The sequence below is a fragment of the Zalophus californianus genome, chromosome 6 (genome assembly GCF_009762305.2).
Source record: "Zalophus californianus isolate mZalCal1 chromosome 6, mZalCal1.pri.v2, whole genome shotgun sequence".
NCBI classification, from domain to species: domain Eukaryota; kingdom Metazoa; phylum Chordata; class Mammalia; order Carnivora; family Otariidae; genus Zalophus; species Zalophus californianus.
The window spans coordinates 146,760,926-146,779,126 of NC_045600.1; the positions used below are offsets into that span (position 1 = coordinate 146,760,926).

At 48.7% G+C, this 18,201-nt stretch overlaps 1 protein-coding gene across 1 annotated transcript; it reads right to left on the reverse strand.

The window, feature by feature from the left end:
* Positions 1–12,018: 12,018 nt before the first annotated feature.
* LOC118357092 (ubiquitin-conjugating enzyme E2 C) lies at positions 12,019–12,774 on the reverse strand. The gene has a single exon (XM_035728175.1). It carries the CDS (start codon positions 12,728–12,730, stop codon positions 12,191–12,193), a length of 540 nt encoding a protein of 179 aa, XP_035584068.1. The 5' UTR covers positions 12,731–12,774; the 3' UTR covers positions 12,019–12,190.
* Between the last annotated feature and the right edge of the window lie 5,427 nt (positions 12,775–18,201).

The window sequence follows — 18,201 nt, forward strand, 5'->3', positions numbered from 1 at the left end:
GGGGAGAGGGAGAGAGAGAATCTTAAGCAGACTCCACGCCCAGCGTGGGTCCCACGATCTCAAGGTCGATCCCACGACCCTGAGATCATGACCTGAGCTGAAACCAAGAGTTATAACCAGCTGGGCTCCCCAGGCGCCCTGGAGGGAACTTACCCAGGAGGCTTGTCTCCAGCGGCAGCAGGACGGCGAGTCCCGCACCTGCGCTGGCCTGGTTCCGTCAGCTGCACCGCGTCCCAACTGACTGTGCTTGGAGCCGCCTCTGGGAGCAGGAGAGACAAGTGGAACCCACACTCAGAGGACGGGGGAATGAGGCGCCACTGAGTGCCGCGTGTGGGGATCAGCTCAGGGCGTGTTTATCTGTTTGCTGGAAACTGAGCAGCTGCTCTGCAGACTGACCCAGTAGACCAGCAAGTGCCCGAAAATCTAGTGGTAGGCTCTTTTGATCGAGTTGCCATGTGAGTGCTGTGTCCTCTCCCTCCCCAAAATGAAATTTCACTTTACGAGTTAGTCTTTTTTTTTTTTTTTTAAGATTTTATTTATTTATTTGACGGAGAGACACAATGAGAGAGGGAACACAGCAGGGGGAGCGGGAGAGGGAGAAGCAGGCCTCCTGCCGAGCAGGGAGCCCCACACGGGGCTCAATCCCAGGACCCTGGGACCACGACCTGAGCTGAAGGCAGACACTCAGGGACTGAGCCACCCAGTCGTGCCATGTTAGTCTTGTTTTTATTTTGAGTTATACTTGAGCCTTGAGCAACTCGGGCCTGAACTCTGTGGGTCCCCTGATAGGTGGATTTTTTTCCCTGGTGAATACAGTATGGTACTATGAATGCATTTTCTCTTCCTTGTGATTTTCTTAATAACCTTTCCTTTTCTCTAGTTTACTTTATTGTAAGAACATAGTATGTAATACATGCAACATACAAAATATGTGCTAATCGACTGTTTATGTTGCTGGTAGGGCTTCTGGTCCACAGTAGGCTATCAGTAGCTATTTTTTTGGGGGGGGGTCAAACTTATATGCAGATCTGTGGCTTCAGGTGGGGTCAGCATCACTGACCCCCACAGTGTTCGAAGGTCAGCTGTATTTCAGAGCTGGGGGTAGACAATAATTTTTAGGGGTCTTGGGCCTTTAAAGATCTTAGTTCAAAGCTCAGATTAGCTGGGATGCTGGGCAGTGCAGTGGGGTGGGGTTGGGGGAGGCCTTTCTGAGATCCTCCAGCCTGAGAGCAGCTGATGTCCCAGTGGGTCGTTACCTGACTGCATGTGGGAACCCCCTGGGCAGAAGCACAAGTGGGCGGACAGGCAGGTGCCCAGCATTTTCAAGCTCCTCTACTGACCACAGCATGTGGCCAGGGTGGCCATGTCCACTCTGGGTGCCCTAAGTTGGCCCAGCCTTGCAAGTTCCCGGGCGGATCACCTTGCAGAACTGCAGGAAATGAGAATTAGCCTTCCCACCTACCCACTCTCCTCCCCTGCTGAAATTGGAGCTCTCCATCTTAAATCTTGGACCTTGTTATGTCATCGCTGTGAGGGTCAGGGGACAGGAGGGGGCTCCTGGCACACAGGACAGAGTGTGGCCTTAGTAGCTCAACAGATGTGAGTTCGAATCGTGACTCTGCCCTGTACCAGCTCTGCCATCTGGGAAAGGCTCTGAACTGCAGTTGCCCCCCTGCAAAGTGGGGCGGGGGCAATGCCACCTACCTGCAGGATCTCCATGAGGCTCATGGAGGGGAGGCTGGGAGACGCGTGCGTCCCCTCTGCCCCAGCTCTGCAGCTGGGTGCACGAGGGTCTCGCTGGCTCTGCCATCTTGGCATCAGCCCTCCTGTGTGCACACCTTCTCCTGGGCTCCCTGACTCTTCCCACCCTAGGTCAGGCTCCCCCTTCTCGCCGTAGGTTAACACCCCCTCCCCAGGAACGGTGGAGGTCTGCCCTTGCTGTGCCAGGGGCTCATTGATGCCTCTCCCCTTGCCTGCCTTCCACCGTGGTTCCACCGTGCCTGAGGGCAGTGCAGCCTACTTTTCCCCCTCCATTGCCTGTGAGGCCACTGTCCGCCCTCCCAGAGATCCCTGGTACTCTCCACGCCGGCCCCTTCCAACCACCCAGTCTGGTATTGTGGCCATAGCCAGCTCCAGAAACGCAGCAGCATTAAGTCATGCCTTGCTAAGACCTGCACTGGCCCCAACTCACTGTGGGCCCGTAGGATCGGGCCCCGGCCTGCCTCTACAGCCCCCTCTCACTTACTCCCTCACTCACCTCAGATCCTCCCACCTGGGCCCTCCCACCTCAGGACCTTTGCACATACTGTTCTGTTTCCTGGAATTCTCTCTCCTAGATACATAATGAGCTCTGACTCAATTACCCCTTGTTTGGGGGTTGAGTACCCACCCACCAGATTCAGTCCCCCGCTATGCATTCTTGTACCTCCTTATACTTTTCCAATAAAAGAGCTTGACCATGTGATTCGTGGCCATTTATCGCACTAAACGGTAAACTCCATGAAGCGAGGGCCAGGCTGGATTTTGCTCATCATTATAACCTTTCAGTTGGTATGGCGCCTGGCAGAAACGAGGAACCATTTGGACTGAGTGTATAGGCTACGTGGGCTTGTGTCGCTCGTGTACCCGTGAATAGTTTCTTTAAGGAGCAAGTGCAGAGTAACAACGGAAATGATCCGGTTTACCAGATGCGTGAGTGCCCACTGGGTGGGTCATCTGCTGTCACATGCTGGTGGGATCAGAGAGGGGAGCCCTTGTTCCCCAAGGAAGGATCAAGGGGACACATGGAACGTCTGCCTCGCTGCGCTCAGGTCACGGTCCCTGGGGCCTTTCAGACGACATGCAGTGAGCTGGTCTCTTCCCGCCCATCCACCCGCCTGGGATGCTGCCTCTGCAGGTGGAAAAGGCCGCAGTCCCCACCTCCACCCTCCGCCAGTGGGGGGCACTTCTGCCTGGCTGGTGTCCGGCGTGGCTCGTAAAGCGTGAGTTCCTTCTCCGCAGGTGCAGAGTGCATAGGGCAGGACTGTCCGGGTGGGAACCCCTAAGTGCAGGGTGGAGCTCACCTAGCCCGGTTTCTCCACATACATGCCTCCTGCTGGAGGTGGGACTGGAATTGGAGCCCCAGCTTCTGCCTCCCAGACGTGTGCCTTCGCCAGACAGCAGCCTTAACCTGGCACGTGTATGTGTCTGTGCAATGGACCACACCCCTCGTTTCAGTGACCCCCTGAGGGCTGGAGGGGTTCAGTGGCCCGTCTGAGGCTTAGCCGGTTCCTGGCAGGAGCAGAGTTAAAGCCTCTGGACAGCCATTCTGGGGAGGATTGCCAGATAAAATACAGGACCCCTGCTTAGAATCTCAGCCAGGTAACAAATGACTTTTTAGGATATGTTCCAAATATTGTACGGGACATAGTTATACAGAAATTACTTGTTTATGTGATATTCTACCGTGGCTGGGCAACCAGTACCTTTATTTGCTAAATCTGACCACTCTGTGCTGGAGCGTGCCCACTTCTCTCGATGCTTCTATGCCCTTCCTTCCTCCCTGGCACCGTACTTGCTCAGGTGCCGGCAAGAATAAGATCCCCTGCCCTCAAGGAACCCGCAGTCTAGTGTAAGAGACGAGACCGCAAACACAAATCTCTGAGGCAACGCCAAGTCTATTTCTGAGAATTTAGAGGCTCTGGTTGGAATAGGGACAGCCTTAGAATTTAGCAGATACCACAGATCATGGCACAGAAAAGCAAGTCCGGAAATAAACCCACATTTCATAAGACTATAGATTTGAAATCAGTGATGAAAGGATTATTCAGTAAGTTATGTTAGGGCAATTCATTAACTCCCTGGACAAAATCAAGTTAGATCCTCATTGCTTTGAGCCTCACACCCTCACATTTTCTCTGTCTCCTCATTTTGTCTGATATGGTGTTTGTTTCTGTGCATTAGGTCGGCTGTGTCTCCAGGTCTTATACAGAAGGTGTCCCGTGGGGCTAGGCAGCACTGTCACCCTGGGCACCAGACCCTGTGTCCCCTGTCATGAGTGCTGCAGGAGTGCTGAGGGACAGGGCTTGCCCTCGGGCCGACTGTTGGCAGTGACCGGCCTCCATAACTGGGGGCTTGCTGGTACCAGTGCGGCTGCTGGGAGGCCTGGCCGTAGGTTCCGGGTTTGCTGGGGGGGATTGCCAGATCAGATACAGGACCCCTGCTCCCAGCACAGTGAGCTGAGAGGCCCAGCCCCAGCTGCTGTGTGTGGGCTGCTGGGTAGCACTGGCTCCCATCCTCCCTGGACAGGAGTCTCCTTGCAGGACTGCTGGTCCCAGCCAAAGTGCCCGCCAGGAACGGTGGGGCCTGATCCACTTTGTAGGGGCACCTGCTGGGGTGGGAGCATTGGGGAGGTGGGTCCACAGGGGACCAGCAGGGTGTGGAGTGCTAGCAAGATAGATGGAAAGCGTGAGAATTGGCTCCTGCAAACACCAGGGTAACATCAGAAGGAGGGCAGGAAAGTGCTGAGGGCTGGGCATTCTGTTCCCAGAGAAAGCCCCTGCCGATCCTTGCCCTCCAGCACACACGCTATGTTAGATAATAAATTTCCAAACTGCTGCCCCCATGCTAGGTCTCGAATGGGCTGACGCCCCATGCCGGTGGTGTAAGAGGGGAGCCTCCAGCTCTCCCAGAGTGATGTCCCCCTAATTTTCAAAGCTCCCCAAGATAAGCTGTGAAGATTTTCAAAGCCAGACATTATGCAGGTTCGTCTTCCTGGGGAGGTCCTCAGACGCGGGGTACCCGATGTGGGGCTTGATGGCCTCACTCCCCACGGAGGATCTCTGCGTCTCTGACATCCCTTTGGATTGTGGCTATTTGTGCTCGGGTTTTGGCTCCGGACCTCGTCTGAGCCCCCACTGCCCTGTGGATGTGGCCCTCTCCTCAAGCCCCCCGCTGCAGAAGGCCTGTCCTCCAGTCTTCAGGTCCTTTCCAGAGTGGGCGGCGTTCCGTGTGTGTCGTCATGTCCATGGGAGGAGGTGAGCTCGGCATCTTCCCGCTCACTCGTGCTCTCCACTGCGATCTGCACACTCATATTTTTAATTAGGTAGGAAAGTAGAGAGAACCAGAAACCAGAAAGCCGTTAATGGTGTTTTTTAAATATTTCCTATGTAGTTCTCTTTACTGATGTTATTGTTTTTTTAAGATTTTCTTTGAGAGAGGGAAAAGGAGAGACAGCGAGAGAGGGAACACAAGCAGGGAGGAGAGGGAGAAGCAAGCTCCCACAGAGCAGGGAGCCCAACGTGGGGCTCGATCCCAGGACCCCGGGATCATGACCTCAGCTGAAGGCAGCTGCTTCACCGACTCAGCCACCCAGGCGCCCCTACCGATGTTATTTTTTAACGTGGCTGAGATTTACTGTCTAGTGTCCTTGCATTTTTAACCTTGAAGAAGCCCGTTGGCGATGCCTGGAGCACAGGTGTCCCTGTACAGGTGTGCAAACGCCCCAGGATTTTATCTAGGATTAGCACTTTCTCCTTAGTTTTGAGGGACAGGTTTCCCGCTTTTTCCTTTCCACATTTTGTCATCCTGCTGACTCCTGGACTACATGGCTTCGGATGGGAAACTGATCTAATCTTACTGTGGATCCCTTGCACATTGCGAATTGCTTCTCTTGGACTTTTTCCAGTGTTTTTTCTCTTGGTTCTTGGCAGTCTGGGTCTCTGTGATGCATCCTGCTTGAAGCACATGGAAATTCTCGAGTATTTAGATTCATGACTTTCAGTACATTTGCAAAGTTTTCAGCCATTCTTTGTTCCAATTGCCTGTCTGACATTGACCTCCTACCTTCCCTTCGGAGACTGCTGTGTTGCTGGTGCTCCTGATGGACTCACCTGGGTACCTCGGGCAGGTGCTCATTTTTTTCCCCTTCAGTTCCCTCCATTTTGAGTTGTTTTCTGTGTGTTGTGTAAGATAATGGTCCAAATCCTTTCTTTCTCTCTTCCTGTTTTTTTTTTTTAATTTCTAGTTTCACTACATTTTCATGAGAAAGATAGTTGAAATGATTTCAATCTTCTGAAATTTGTTAAAGCTGGTTTTGTGAACTAAAATGTCATCGATCCTGGGGAATGCTCCGTGTGCATTTGGGAAGAATGTGCATTCTTTTTCTATTGGATAGAATGTCCTGCATGGGTCTATCAGTCCATTTGGTCTAAAGTAGAGTTGAAGTCCAGTGTTTCCATATTGATTTTCTGTCTAGATGGCTTATCCATTGTTGGAAGTGTGGTCATGAAGTCCCCTACTATTATTATCTATTTCTCCCTTCAGATCTGTCCATATTTGCTTGACCTATTTAGGTGCTCTGAGGTTGGGTGCAAATAAATTTATAATTATTCAATTTTCCTGTTGAATGGACCCATTCACCATCCTATAAGGGCCTTCTTTGTCTATTGAGACAGTTTTTGACTTAAAGTCTATTTTGTCTGCGGTAAGTGTAACCATATTTGTTTTCTTCTGATGACCACTTTTGTGACCTATCTTTTTTTAATTTCTTCACTTTCAGCTTATGTGCCTCTTTAAATCTAAACTGAGTCTCTTGTAGACTGTATAAATTTATAGTATACCCTATGATCTGTGAAGTCAAGAACTCCTCTGCCCCGTTCCTTTTTGCACCATTCTCTAAAATTTTATGAGAAGAGTACTCTAGATAAATTTTAGTATCATTTTGTCCAATTGTAAGTACCTGAATTGGAATTTTTTAAAAAGATTTTTTTTCTTTTTTCTTTTTTTATTGTTATGTTAATCACCATATATTACATAATTTGTTTTGGTGTAGTGTTCCATGATTCATTGTTTGTTCATAACACCCAGTGCTCCATGCAGAATGTGCCCTCTTTAATACCCATCACCAGGCTAACCCATCCCCCTACCCTCCTCCCCTCTAGAAACCTGTTTGTTTTTCAGAGTCCATCATCTCTCCTGGTTCGTCTCCCCCTCTGACTTACTCCCCTTCATTCTTCCTCTCCTGCTATCTTCTTCTTTTTCTTTTTTCTTAAAATATGTTGCATTATTTGTTTCAGAATTACAGATCTGTGATTCAACAGTCTTACACAATTCACAGCGCTCACCGTAGCACATACCCTCCCCAATGTCCATCACCCAGCCACCCCATCCCTCCCACCCCCCACCACTCCAGCAAACCTCAGTTTGTTTCTGAGATTAAGAATTCCTCATATCAGTGAGGTCATATGATACATGTCTTTCTCTGATTGACTTATTTCACTCAGCATAACACCCTCCAGTTCCATCCACGTCGTTGCAAATGGCAAGATCTCATTCCTTTTGATGGCTGCATAATATTCCATTGTGTATATATACCACTGCTTCTTTATCCATTCATCTGTCGATGGACATCTTGGCTCTTTCCACAGTTTGGCTATTGTGGACATTGCTGCTATAAACATTGGGGTGCACGTACCCCTTCAGGTCCCTACATTTGTATCTTTGGGGTAAATACCCAGTAGTGCAATTGCTGGATCGAATGGTAGCTCTAATTTCAACTGTTGGAGGAACCTCCATACTGTTTTCCAGAGTGGTTGCACCAGCTTGCATTCCCACCAACAGTGTAAGAGGGATCCCCTTTCTCCACATCCCCGCCAACATCTGTCGTTCCCTGACTTGTTAATTTTAGCCATTCTGACGGGTGTGAGGTGGTATCTCATTGAGGTTTTGATTTGGATTTCCCTGATGCCGAGCGATGTGGAGCACTTTTTCATGTGCCTGTTGGCCATTTGGATGTCTTCTTTGGAAAAATGTCTGTTCATGTCTTCTGCCCATTTCTTGATTGGATGATTTGTTCTTTGGGGGTTGAGTTTGATAAGTTCTTTATAGATTTTGGATACTAGCCCTTTATCTGATATGTCATTTGCAAATATTTTCTCCCATTCTGTCAGTTGTCTTTTGGTTTTCTGGACTGTTTCTTTTGCTGTGCAAAGCTTTTTATCTTGATGAAATCCCAATAGTTCATTTGTGCCCTTGCTTCCCGTGCCTTTGGTGATGTTTCTAGGAAGAAGTTGCTGTGGCTGAGGTCGAAGAGGTTGCTACTTGTGTTCTCCTTTAGGATTTTGATGGACTCCTGTCTCACATTTAGGTCTTTCAACCATTTGGAGTCTATTTTTGTGTGTGGTGTAAGGAAATGGTCCAGTTTCATTCTTCTGCATGTGGCTGTCCAATTTTCCCAACACCATTTGTTGAAGAGACTGTCTTTTTTCCATTGGACATTCTTTCCTGCTTTGTCAAAGAGTAGTTGACCATAGAGTTGAGGGTCCATTTCTGGGCTCTCTATTCTGTTCCATTGATCTATGTGTCTGTTTTCGTGCCAGTACCCTACTGTCTTGATGATGACAGCTTTGTAATAGAGCTGGAAGTCCGGAATTGTGATGCCGCCAGCTTTGCTTTTCTTTTTCAACATTCCTCTGGCTATTCGGGGTCTCTTCTGGTTCCATACAAATTTTAGGATTATTTGTTCCATTTCTTTGGAAAAGGTGGATGGTATTTTGATGGGGATTGCATTGAATGTGTAGATTGCTCTAGGTAGCATTGACATCTTCACAATGTTGGTTATCCCAATGCATGAGCATGGAACGTTTTTCCATTTCTTTGTGTCTTCTTCAATTTCTTTCCTGAGTATTTTATAGTTTTCTGAGTACAGATCCTTTGCCTCTTTGGTTAAATTTATTCCTAGGTATCTTATGGTTTTGGGTGCAATTGTGAATGGGATCGACTCCTTGATTTGTCTCTCTTCTGTCTTGTTGTTGGTGTATAGGAATGCCACTGATTTCTGTGCATTGATTTTATAGCCTGCTACTTGACTGAATTCCTGTATGAGTTCTAGCAGTTTTGGGGTGGAGTCTTTTGGGTTTTCCACATAAAGTATCATATCATCTGCAAAGAGTGAGAGTTTGACTTCCTCTTTGCCGATTTGGATGCCTTTGATTTCTTTTTGTTGTCTGATTGCTGTGGCTAGGACTTCTACTACTATGTTGAATAGCAGTGGTGAGAGTGGACATCCCTGCCGCGTTCCTGACCTTAGGGGAAAAGCTCTCAGCTTTTCCCCATTGAGAATGATATTCGCTGTAGGTTTTTCGTAGATGGCTTTTATGATATTGAGGTATGTACCCTCTATCCCTATACTCTGAAGAGTTTTGATCAAGAAAGGATGCTGTACTTTGTCAAATGCCTTTTCTGCATCTATTGAGAGGATCATATGATTCTTGTTCTTTCTTTTGTTAATGTATTGTATCACGTTGATTGATTTGCGGATGTTGAACCAGCCTTGCAGCCCAGGGATAAATCCCACTTGGTCGTGGTGAATAATCCTTTTAATGGACTGTTGGATCCTATTGGCTAGTATTTTGGTGAGACTTTTTGCATCCATGTTCATCAAGGATATTGGTCTGTAATTCTCCTTTTTGATGGGATCTTTGTCTGGTTTTGGGATCAAGGTAATGCTGGCCTCATAAAATGAATTTGGCAGTTTTCCTTCCATTTCTATTTTTTGGAACAGTTTCAGGAGAATAGGGATTAATTCTTCTTGAAATGTCTGATAGAATTCCCCTGGGAAGCCATCTGGCCCTGGGCTTTTGTTTCTTGGGAGATTTTTGATGACTGCTTCAATTTCCTTAGTGGTTATAGGTCTGTTCAAGTTTTCTATTTCTTCCTGGTTCAGTTTTGGTAGTTGATACATCTCTAGGAATGCACCCATTTCTTCCAGGTTATCTAATTTGCTGGCATAGAGTTGCTCATAGTATGTTCTTATAATTGTTTGTATTTCTTTGGTGTTGGTTGTGATCTCTCCTCTTTCATTCATGATTTTGTTGATTTGGGTCATTTCTCTTTTCTTTTTGATCAGTCTGGCCAGGGGTTTATCAATCTTGTTAATTCTTTCAAAGAGCCAGCTCCTAGTTTCGTTGATCTGTTCTACTGTTCTTTTGGTTTCTAGTTCATTGATTTCTGCTCTGATCTTTCTTATTTCTCTTCTCCTGCTGGGTTTAGGCTTTATTTGCTGTTCTTTCTCCAGCTCCTTTAGGTGTAGGGTTAGGTTGTGTACTTGAGACCTTTCTTGTTTCTTGAGAAAGGCTTGTATTGCTATATACTTTCCTCTCAGGACTGCCTTTGCTGTATCCCAAAGATTTTGGACAGTTGTGTTTTCATTTTCGTTGGTTTCCATGAATTTTTTTAATTCTTCTTTAATTTCCTGGTTGACCCATTCATTCTTCAGTAGGATGCTCTTTAGCCTCCATGTATTTGAGTTCTTTCCAACATTTCCTCTTGTGATTGAGTTCTAGTTTCAAAGCACTGTGGTCTGAAAATAGGCAGGGAATAATCCCACTATTTTGGTACCGGTTGAGACCTGATTTGTGACCTAGGATGTGATCAATTCTGGAGAATGTTCCACGGGAACTAGAGAAGAATGTGTATTCCGGTGCTTTGGGATGGAACGTTCTGAATATGTCTGTGAAGTCCATTTGGTCCAGTGTGTCATTTAAAGTCTTTATTTCCTTGTTGATCTTTTGCTTAGATGATCTGTCCATTTCAGTCAGGGGGGTGTTAAAGTCCCCCACTATTATTGTATTGTTGTCAATGTGTTTCTTTGCTTTTGTTATTAATTGCCTTATATAATTGGCTGCTCCCATGTTCGGGGCATAGATATTTACAATTGTTAGATCTTCTTCTTGGATAGACCCTTTAAGTAGGATATAGTGTCCTTCCTCATCTCTTATTACAGTCTTTGTTTTAAAATCTAGTTTGTCTGATATAAGGATTGCCACCCCAGCTTTCTTTTGGTGTCCATTAGCATGGTAAATTGTTTTCGACCCCCTCACTTTCAATCTGGGGGTGTCTTTGGGTCTAAAATGAGTCTCTTGCAGACAGCATATGGATGGGTCTTGTTTTTTAATCCAATCTGATAGCCTGTGTCTTTTGATTGGGGCATTGAGCCCATTTACATTCAGGGTAACTATTGAAAGGTATGAATTTAGTGCCATTGTATTGCCTGTAAGGTGACTGTTACTGTATGTTGTCTGTGTTCCTTTCTGATCTTTGCTGCTTTTAGGCTCTCTCTTTGCTTAGGGGACCCCTTTCAATATTTCTTGGAGGGCTGGTTTCGTGTTTGCAAATTCCCTTAGTTTTTGTTTGTTCTGGAAGCTTTTTATCTCTCCATTTTCAATGACAGCCTAGCTGGATATAGTATTCTGCTGCATATTTTTCTCGTTTAGGTCTCTGAAGATATCTTGCCAGTCCTTTCTGGCCTGCCAGGTCTCTGTGGATAGGTCTGTTGCCAATCTAATATTTTTACCATTGTAGGTTACATATCTCTTCTCCCAAGCTGCTTTCAGGATTTTCTCTTTGTCTCTGAGACTCGTAAGTTTTACTATTAGATGTTGGGGTGTTGACCTATTATTATTGATTTTGAAAGGGGTTCTCTGTGCCTCCTGGATTTTGATGCCTGTTTCCTTCCTCACATTAGGGAAGTTCTCTGCTATTATTTGCTCCAATATACCTTCTGCCCCTCTCTCTCTTTCTTCTTCTTCTGGGATCCCAATTATTCTAATGTTGTTTCATCTTATCGTATCACTTATCTCTCGAATTCTGCCCTCGTGATCCTGTAGTTGTTTCTCCCTCTTTTTCTCAGCCTCTTTATTTTCCATCATTTGGTCTTCTATATCACTGATTCTCTCTTCTGCCTCATTTATCCTAGCAGTTAGTGCCCCCATTTTTGATTGCACCTCATCAATAGCCTTTTTGATTTCGACTTGGTTAGATTTTAGTTCTTTTATTTCTCCAGAAAGGGTTTCTCTAATAACTTCCACGCTTTGTTCAAGCCCAGCTAGTATCTTTCAAGTCAAGATTCTGAACTCTAGGTCTGACATCGTACTAATGTCCGTATTGAGTAGGTCCCTGGCTGACGGAACTACCTCTTGTTCTTTTTGCTGAGGTGATTTTTTTTTTGTTTTTGTTTTTTTTTTTAAAAAAAAAACCCAATGTATTTATTTAATATATTTGTCACAAGGGCTCAACCAGAGACTTAATTTAAAAAACAGAAACAAAACAAAAATGACACCACAGCTTAAGATACAGAGTCCTAGACAGAAATGAAGAGAAAGACTATCTAAGGAGAAAATAAAAAGACAACACAAAGAGAGAGGCTGGACAGTCAGGGATCTTGGCTGGAGACCTGCTTCGAGTAGGTTTCTTGCAGATACTTCTTAAAGGCTGTGGGGTTTTTCCAGAGCTCGGCAGCATGCGTGTTCAAAGGACTATCAATGTTTGGTTCTCCTAGCAGGCTCTGGATGGACAGCAGGATGGTCCTGACATCATACAGGGCAGACCACTTGTCCTTCAGGATGTCCAGGCAGATATTTCCCTGGGTGTCCACGTTGGGGTGGTAGCAGGGTGTGAGGAACTTCACCGTGGGCGCGTTGTAAGGGTAGCCACTGGGGAACTCCAGCGAGAGCTTATACCTCAGGTCTTCATAAACTGTGCCTGCTGCCCCATGGATGGTCCCCACCCATTTGAAAAGGTTGTCGGATTCAGGGAAGGCAGAGATGCCTTTGTCACCAGACATCATGAGGGTCATCAGCTCCTGCTGTAGCCTCTTGCCCACGGGGCCCCGGGCGGCGCCCCCGCTGGGCTCGGCTCCTTTGCGGGCGGCGGCGACGCTGGCGGCAGCTGGGTCGCGGTTCTGGGAGGCCATCCCGGGCGGTGCGGGGAGAGAGACAGGAACTCGGAGAGCACGACTGCAACTGCCTGATTTTTTTCGTCTTGTCATTTTGTCCAGAGGAGAATCGATGAATGAGAGAACAAAATGCTAACAGGTTTACAACGTCCCCAACAAATATACTGTATACAAATCAGAAAAGACCTGAAATCAGGGGAAAAGAAAGGGAAAGAAAGAAAAAAGAAAGAGAAGGAAAAAAAAGGGAAAAAAAAGATAAAAACAGAACAATACAAAAAAAGCAGAATGTGATCAAATATGATCAGGCTAGTGCATAGATCAGTGTCACACACTAGATTTTGGGCGTATTTTGGTCTGTTAGAAAAAAGTGCCTCCTAAAATTTTAAAGGAAAAAGACATATATGTACAAAATAAGGGTTGATACAATGAAGGGATAGAAGATGACTGTAAAGATGAAAATTATAAAAGATTTTATAAAAGGACTTGATAAGATAAGTTGTTTGAAAAAAGAAAGAAGATTTAAAAAAAAAGAAAAAAGGGAGAGAATGTGATCAGGCAGGAGACTAGAACAGAGCCATACACTAGTGATTTATGTATATTTTGATCTGTTAGAAGAAACTGTATCTCAAAATTTTAAAGAGAGAACAACTTATATATATATGCCAAAAATAAGGGTAACTACTATGAAGGGAGAAAATATGACTCTAAAAATGAAAAAAAAAATAAAAAATGTTTTTTTTTTTTAAAAAGAGATTGATAAGATGTTGGTTGAAAAAGGGAAAAAGAAAAAAAAACAGTTAACAAAAATTAACTTTGATGAACTAATGAATCATGGTAAAAAAAAGCCATGAATTCTATGTGCAGTATTCCCTTAACGCTGGAGTTTCCCGTTCTCCTTGATCGGTAAACTTGGTCTTGGCTTGCCGGTTGTTTGTGCTGATCTTCTGTGGGAGGGGCCTGTTGCCGTGGTTTCCAAATGTCTTTGCTGGAGGCTGAATTGCCTCACCCTTGTCGGTCTGGGCTAAGCAAGCTGCTCGGGTTTGATCTCAGGAGCTTTTGTTCCCTGCAAGCTCTCGGTACAGCCTTGGAGGACCAGGGTGAAAATGGTGGCCTCCCAATCTCCACCCGGAGGAGCTGAGAACTCGGGGCCCCGCTCCTCAGTGCGCCCACAGAGAAAAGCAGTCACTCCCTTGTCCCCGGTCTCCGGCCGCACTCCGTGCTCACCCGGCCTGTGACCGAGCATTGCTATCTCTGGCACCCGACCCCATGTGGAGTCTCCAAACCCAGCCGATCCCTGCGGTGCGTTCCCGCGCCGCTCCTCCTGGGGGAGGAAGGGGAGTCTCCCCGGATCTGCCGCCTGTTGGGTCCCTGATGGAGGAGCAGTGGCCCGACTGGGCGGTGGATCACAGTTTATGGCAACCCCAAGCTGAGAGCCCACGCATCAGCTCCGTCTCTGCAGCCGGCTTCCCCGCTCCGATACCTGGGAGCTCTGGCGCACTCAGGCACCCCCGGTCTTTCTGTGACCCCAAGGGTCCTGAGACCACACTGTCCCGGGAGGATTCCACCCCCTGCTTAGCCACTGCAGCGACGTCCCTCAGCCGAGCCAACTTCTAAAAGGTCCGATTTTGTGCTCCGCGGCTCTAGCACTTGCCAGAAGCGGCCGGCGGAGGCCCCCTCCCCCGCTGTCTATCCTCCCGAATATCACTCGGATTCACTTCTCCGCACGTCCTACCTTCCAGTAAGTGGTCGCTTCTCTGTTCAGAGAGTTGTTGCTACTCTCCGCACGGATTCACTTCTCCGCACGTCCTACCTTCCAGTAAGTGGTCGCTTCTCTGTTCAGAGAGTTGTTGCTACTCTCCTCTTTGATCTCCTGTTGAGTTCGTAGGTGTTCAGAATGGTTTGATCCCTATTCAGCTGAATTCCTGAGACCAGACGAAATCTAGGTCTCCTCCTCCTCCGCCATCTTGCTCCGCCCCCCTTATTGATGATTTTTATGGGTGGGTTCCATATGATGAGATGTGAAGTCTTATGGATAGGGATCCTCATTAAGTGCCCGTAACGAGTGCTTTTTCTGAGTTTAATAGTAGATATAGTTTTATTACTTTTAATAGCCCTCCTTCTTCTTGGTCCCCAATGAGCAGTGCATTACAATGTTGCCTGCATTTTATCCGTGTGTGGATGAGTGTTTGAGAACGGAAAATGTTGGCAATGCCTCTACAAATTGCACACTGGAACATCCAAAGAATAAAATTGTATTTTTGACAACAAAATAGGAAGTATCCTCCTGTGATTCTTAGTTTAAACCAGGGGAGAGGGCCTTTTTTGTGGTATTGGTAATGAGTACCATATTCCTTCCTAGGGAACATTATCAGACTGTATTGGGAACTTGGTCTTTGTTATTGTGGAAGAATCAGGAGTCGACAAATTATTTGTCTCCTGTTTCATTTTCCATGAACATTTCCACAATATTTGGTTTCAAACCTCTGCCGTTGTGAAATCATCCCAGATTTGGCACCAGCTCACCCTTCTGTGCAAAGGGTATGTTTGAACCAAGAAAAAAGCAGCTTCTGGGTGACTGGGAGACTCTAGGATCAGAATGCTGTTGGTAGGCAGTTACTGTGACCCTAAATTCTGAACAAGCTCCTGACACCCAGACTAAATAGATTTCAGATTTAGAAACTTCAGATAGAAATTTTGTGTCCATGATGACAACGAAAGAACACGTGTGATCCTTAAACCGAACTCTAACCCTTAACTTTAACCCTAAAAGCTAACGTGACCCTAAATCCCAAACTGGAACCCTGAATCTCAAACCTGAAATTGAACCCCACACCCAAACTCTGAACGCAAGCCCTGAATCCAAGCCCTGAGCCATGAACCCAAACCCTGAACCAGAACTCTGAGTCATGAGCCCTGAACCCAAACCCTAGCAAGAACCCAAACCCAAATGTGACCTTAAACTTTATCCCCTAAGCCCTAAGTCTTAAACCCTAAATCATAAGCCTAAAGCCCTAAACTCTAACTCTAACCATTACCCTCACCCTCACCCAAAACCCTCACCCTCACCCTGATCCTAAACCCAAACCCTGATCTAGAACTCTGACCCAAACCTGAACTTGAACCCAGACCCAAACCCTTGACCACACTTTGTTTATGCATTCACCATGGATGGACATTTGCATGGTTTCTGCCTTGTGATTATTGTGAACATTCTTCGGGTTTGGGGGCTAGGGTTAGGGTTTGGGGCTGGGGTCAGGACCAGCTTGAGATCAAGTTTGGGTCAGAATCATGTTCAGTCAGGGCCAGGGTCATGTTCAGTGGCACTGTTTGGGTCAGGGACTGTTGTCATTCCGTATTGTTTCCAATTAATTGTTTCTTAACTATTTTTGGAGAAGTTGGGGGGATATTGGGCTCCATTCAGCTTGAATTTTCAGAATTTAATGGCTTCAGCTGGACCCAGGGAGCGAGCAGGTGCTTCCATTGAGCGGGGAGCTCACCTTGTCCTGCACTGCCTCCCCCGCCTGCAGAGGGCGCACGACCCCAGCTCCCGCCCGGAGCCCAGAGCCCGGCCTGCGCAGCCGCCGTGACAGGGGCGGACCTCAGAACCTGAGGTGGAGGCTTCTGGGGGCCGTGGGGCGCGTCCGCGCTGACAGGAGCCCGGCCTCCTCAGGACTCGCTGTGGAGGCTTCTGGGGGACGTGGGGCCGCGTCCACGCTGACAGGAGCCCGGCCTCCTCAGGCCCCGCCGCGGGAGGAGAAGGTGAGGAGAAGCCGTCTGAGCGGGGACCGCGGAGGGGGCCCGAGCTCACAGGACGCAGCGGAGGAAGGGCGGGTGCGCAGACCGTGGGGTGTCCGTGGCTCTGTGTGCGGTGACGTGGGGTCCCCGGGGTGCCGTGCGCGGGGCTGTCGGGGCTCCGCTCTCCGGCCTCGGATCCGCTCGGCGGCCCCCGCGTCCGTGTCCACGCGCACCCGGAGTCGGTTCCTGGGGCTGCTCCCGCGGTCTGCGGTCCGGGCCGGCCGCCCGCCGCTGTGCTCCGGCTCCCCCGCCTCGGCCCCGCGGCTCCTCCCCGCGTCCACACCCGCGTCAGGGCTGTGGGTTCCGTGTCTGCGAAGACCCCGCTGGAGGCCCGTAGCGGCGGCGCGGACTCTGCGGCCGGCGGGGGGAGAGTAGACATGTCCGCAGCGTGCGCTCTGCCCTGAGCGCAGGGCGTCTTCCCGGCGTGTCTCCCGCGACGTCCGCGTCCGTGTCTCACGGGGTCGGAGAGCAGGTGTGTCGGCTCCTGGGGACGTGTGCTGCTCGGTGTGTGGTTCTTCTCGATGCGGCTGTGAAGGAGCCTGTGCTCCGCGGGTCTCGTCCTGACGGTGTGTGAGGAGCGCCTGGAAGTGCACCGGATTTTTGTCTCTCGGTTTTGCTCCTTGCCAACTTACCGAGTTTATCCGTCCTGTTGACCTTAAACTGAAAGTGCCGGTCGTTTTACCGGCAAAATGGGTTTCTTTGGGAGGAGCAGAGACTTGCCGTCCGGGACAAGCCAGCTCCGGCCACATCGCGGACGAGAAAGGAAGGAGAGGAACAGCATGTCGTGGGGAAGGAGGAGGAAGCGGGGGGCGCTGTTCCGACGGGAAGTCCGCGGAGAGAAGCAGGCTTCGGGGTGACGGCGGCTCGCCCCCCTGAGCTGCAGGGAGCGTGGAGTTCCTGGAGGAGCGGACACCTGCGTCCTCCGCTCCGGGGCCTGTGACTGATGGGTGTCTGCTGTGGAGGCTTCCGACCCCGGGCCTGTGACTGACGGTCGTTCCCGTCACTGACCCTGAGTGGCGGGCTCCCCGCTCCGGCCTCCCCTGCTGGCGTCCCCAGTCCACGTTCCTGAGGTGCCCGTCTTGCATTTTCACAGTTCTAACCAGGTTTTGGGGGAGGGTTGTGGAAAATGGGAATTCCAGATCCCACTGCTTCTGCTGCACGCGAGACACAGGGGCTGCTGATTGAATCCTCCCGCGAGTCTCTCGCTACCACGTGGCCTCCTTCAAGGGGAGTGGGCTCTCCACGGTGGGGGAACCGGGTCTGGGAGGGCGCGGCCTCCGTCACAGTCTGGTGTCGTCTCTGCTTCCGTGACCTGGTGCCGCCGTGGTGGTTTGAAGAGTCGTGGACTCTGCAGTGATTTCAAAGCGCGGTCAACCTGTCACCGCAGCGCAAATACGCTTTATCTCCACACTCAGACCCCAGCTGTCGTCTCCTTACCACATTTACCACTTCACACGGGGTGCTTCAGGGCGTGTTACCCCAAACAGGGACACTGTCCCGCGGAACCACCACATACCCGTAAATGAGGATTACAGTTTCCACCTTATAACCCAGACCACAGGCCCACTTCCACTGCCACCACCTGCCCCACATCCGAAATGTCCTTTTCCATTCAGATCCAGTTTTCTTTTTCTGGAACTGCTCCGGAGACTTTCCCTTATTTGCACAACCCTGATGGATTTAAGGATTTAAGG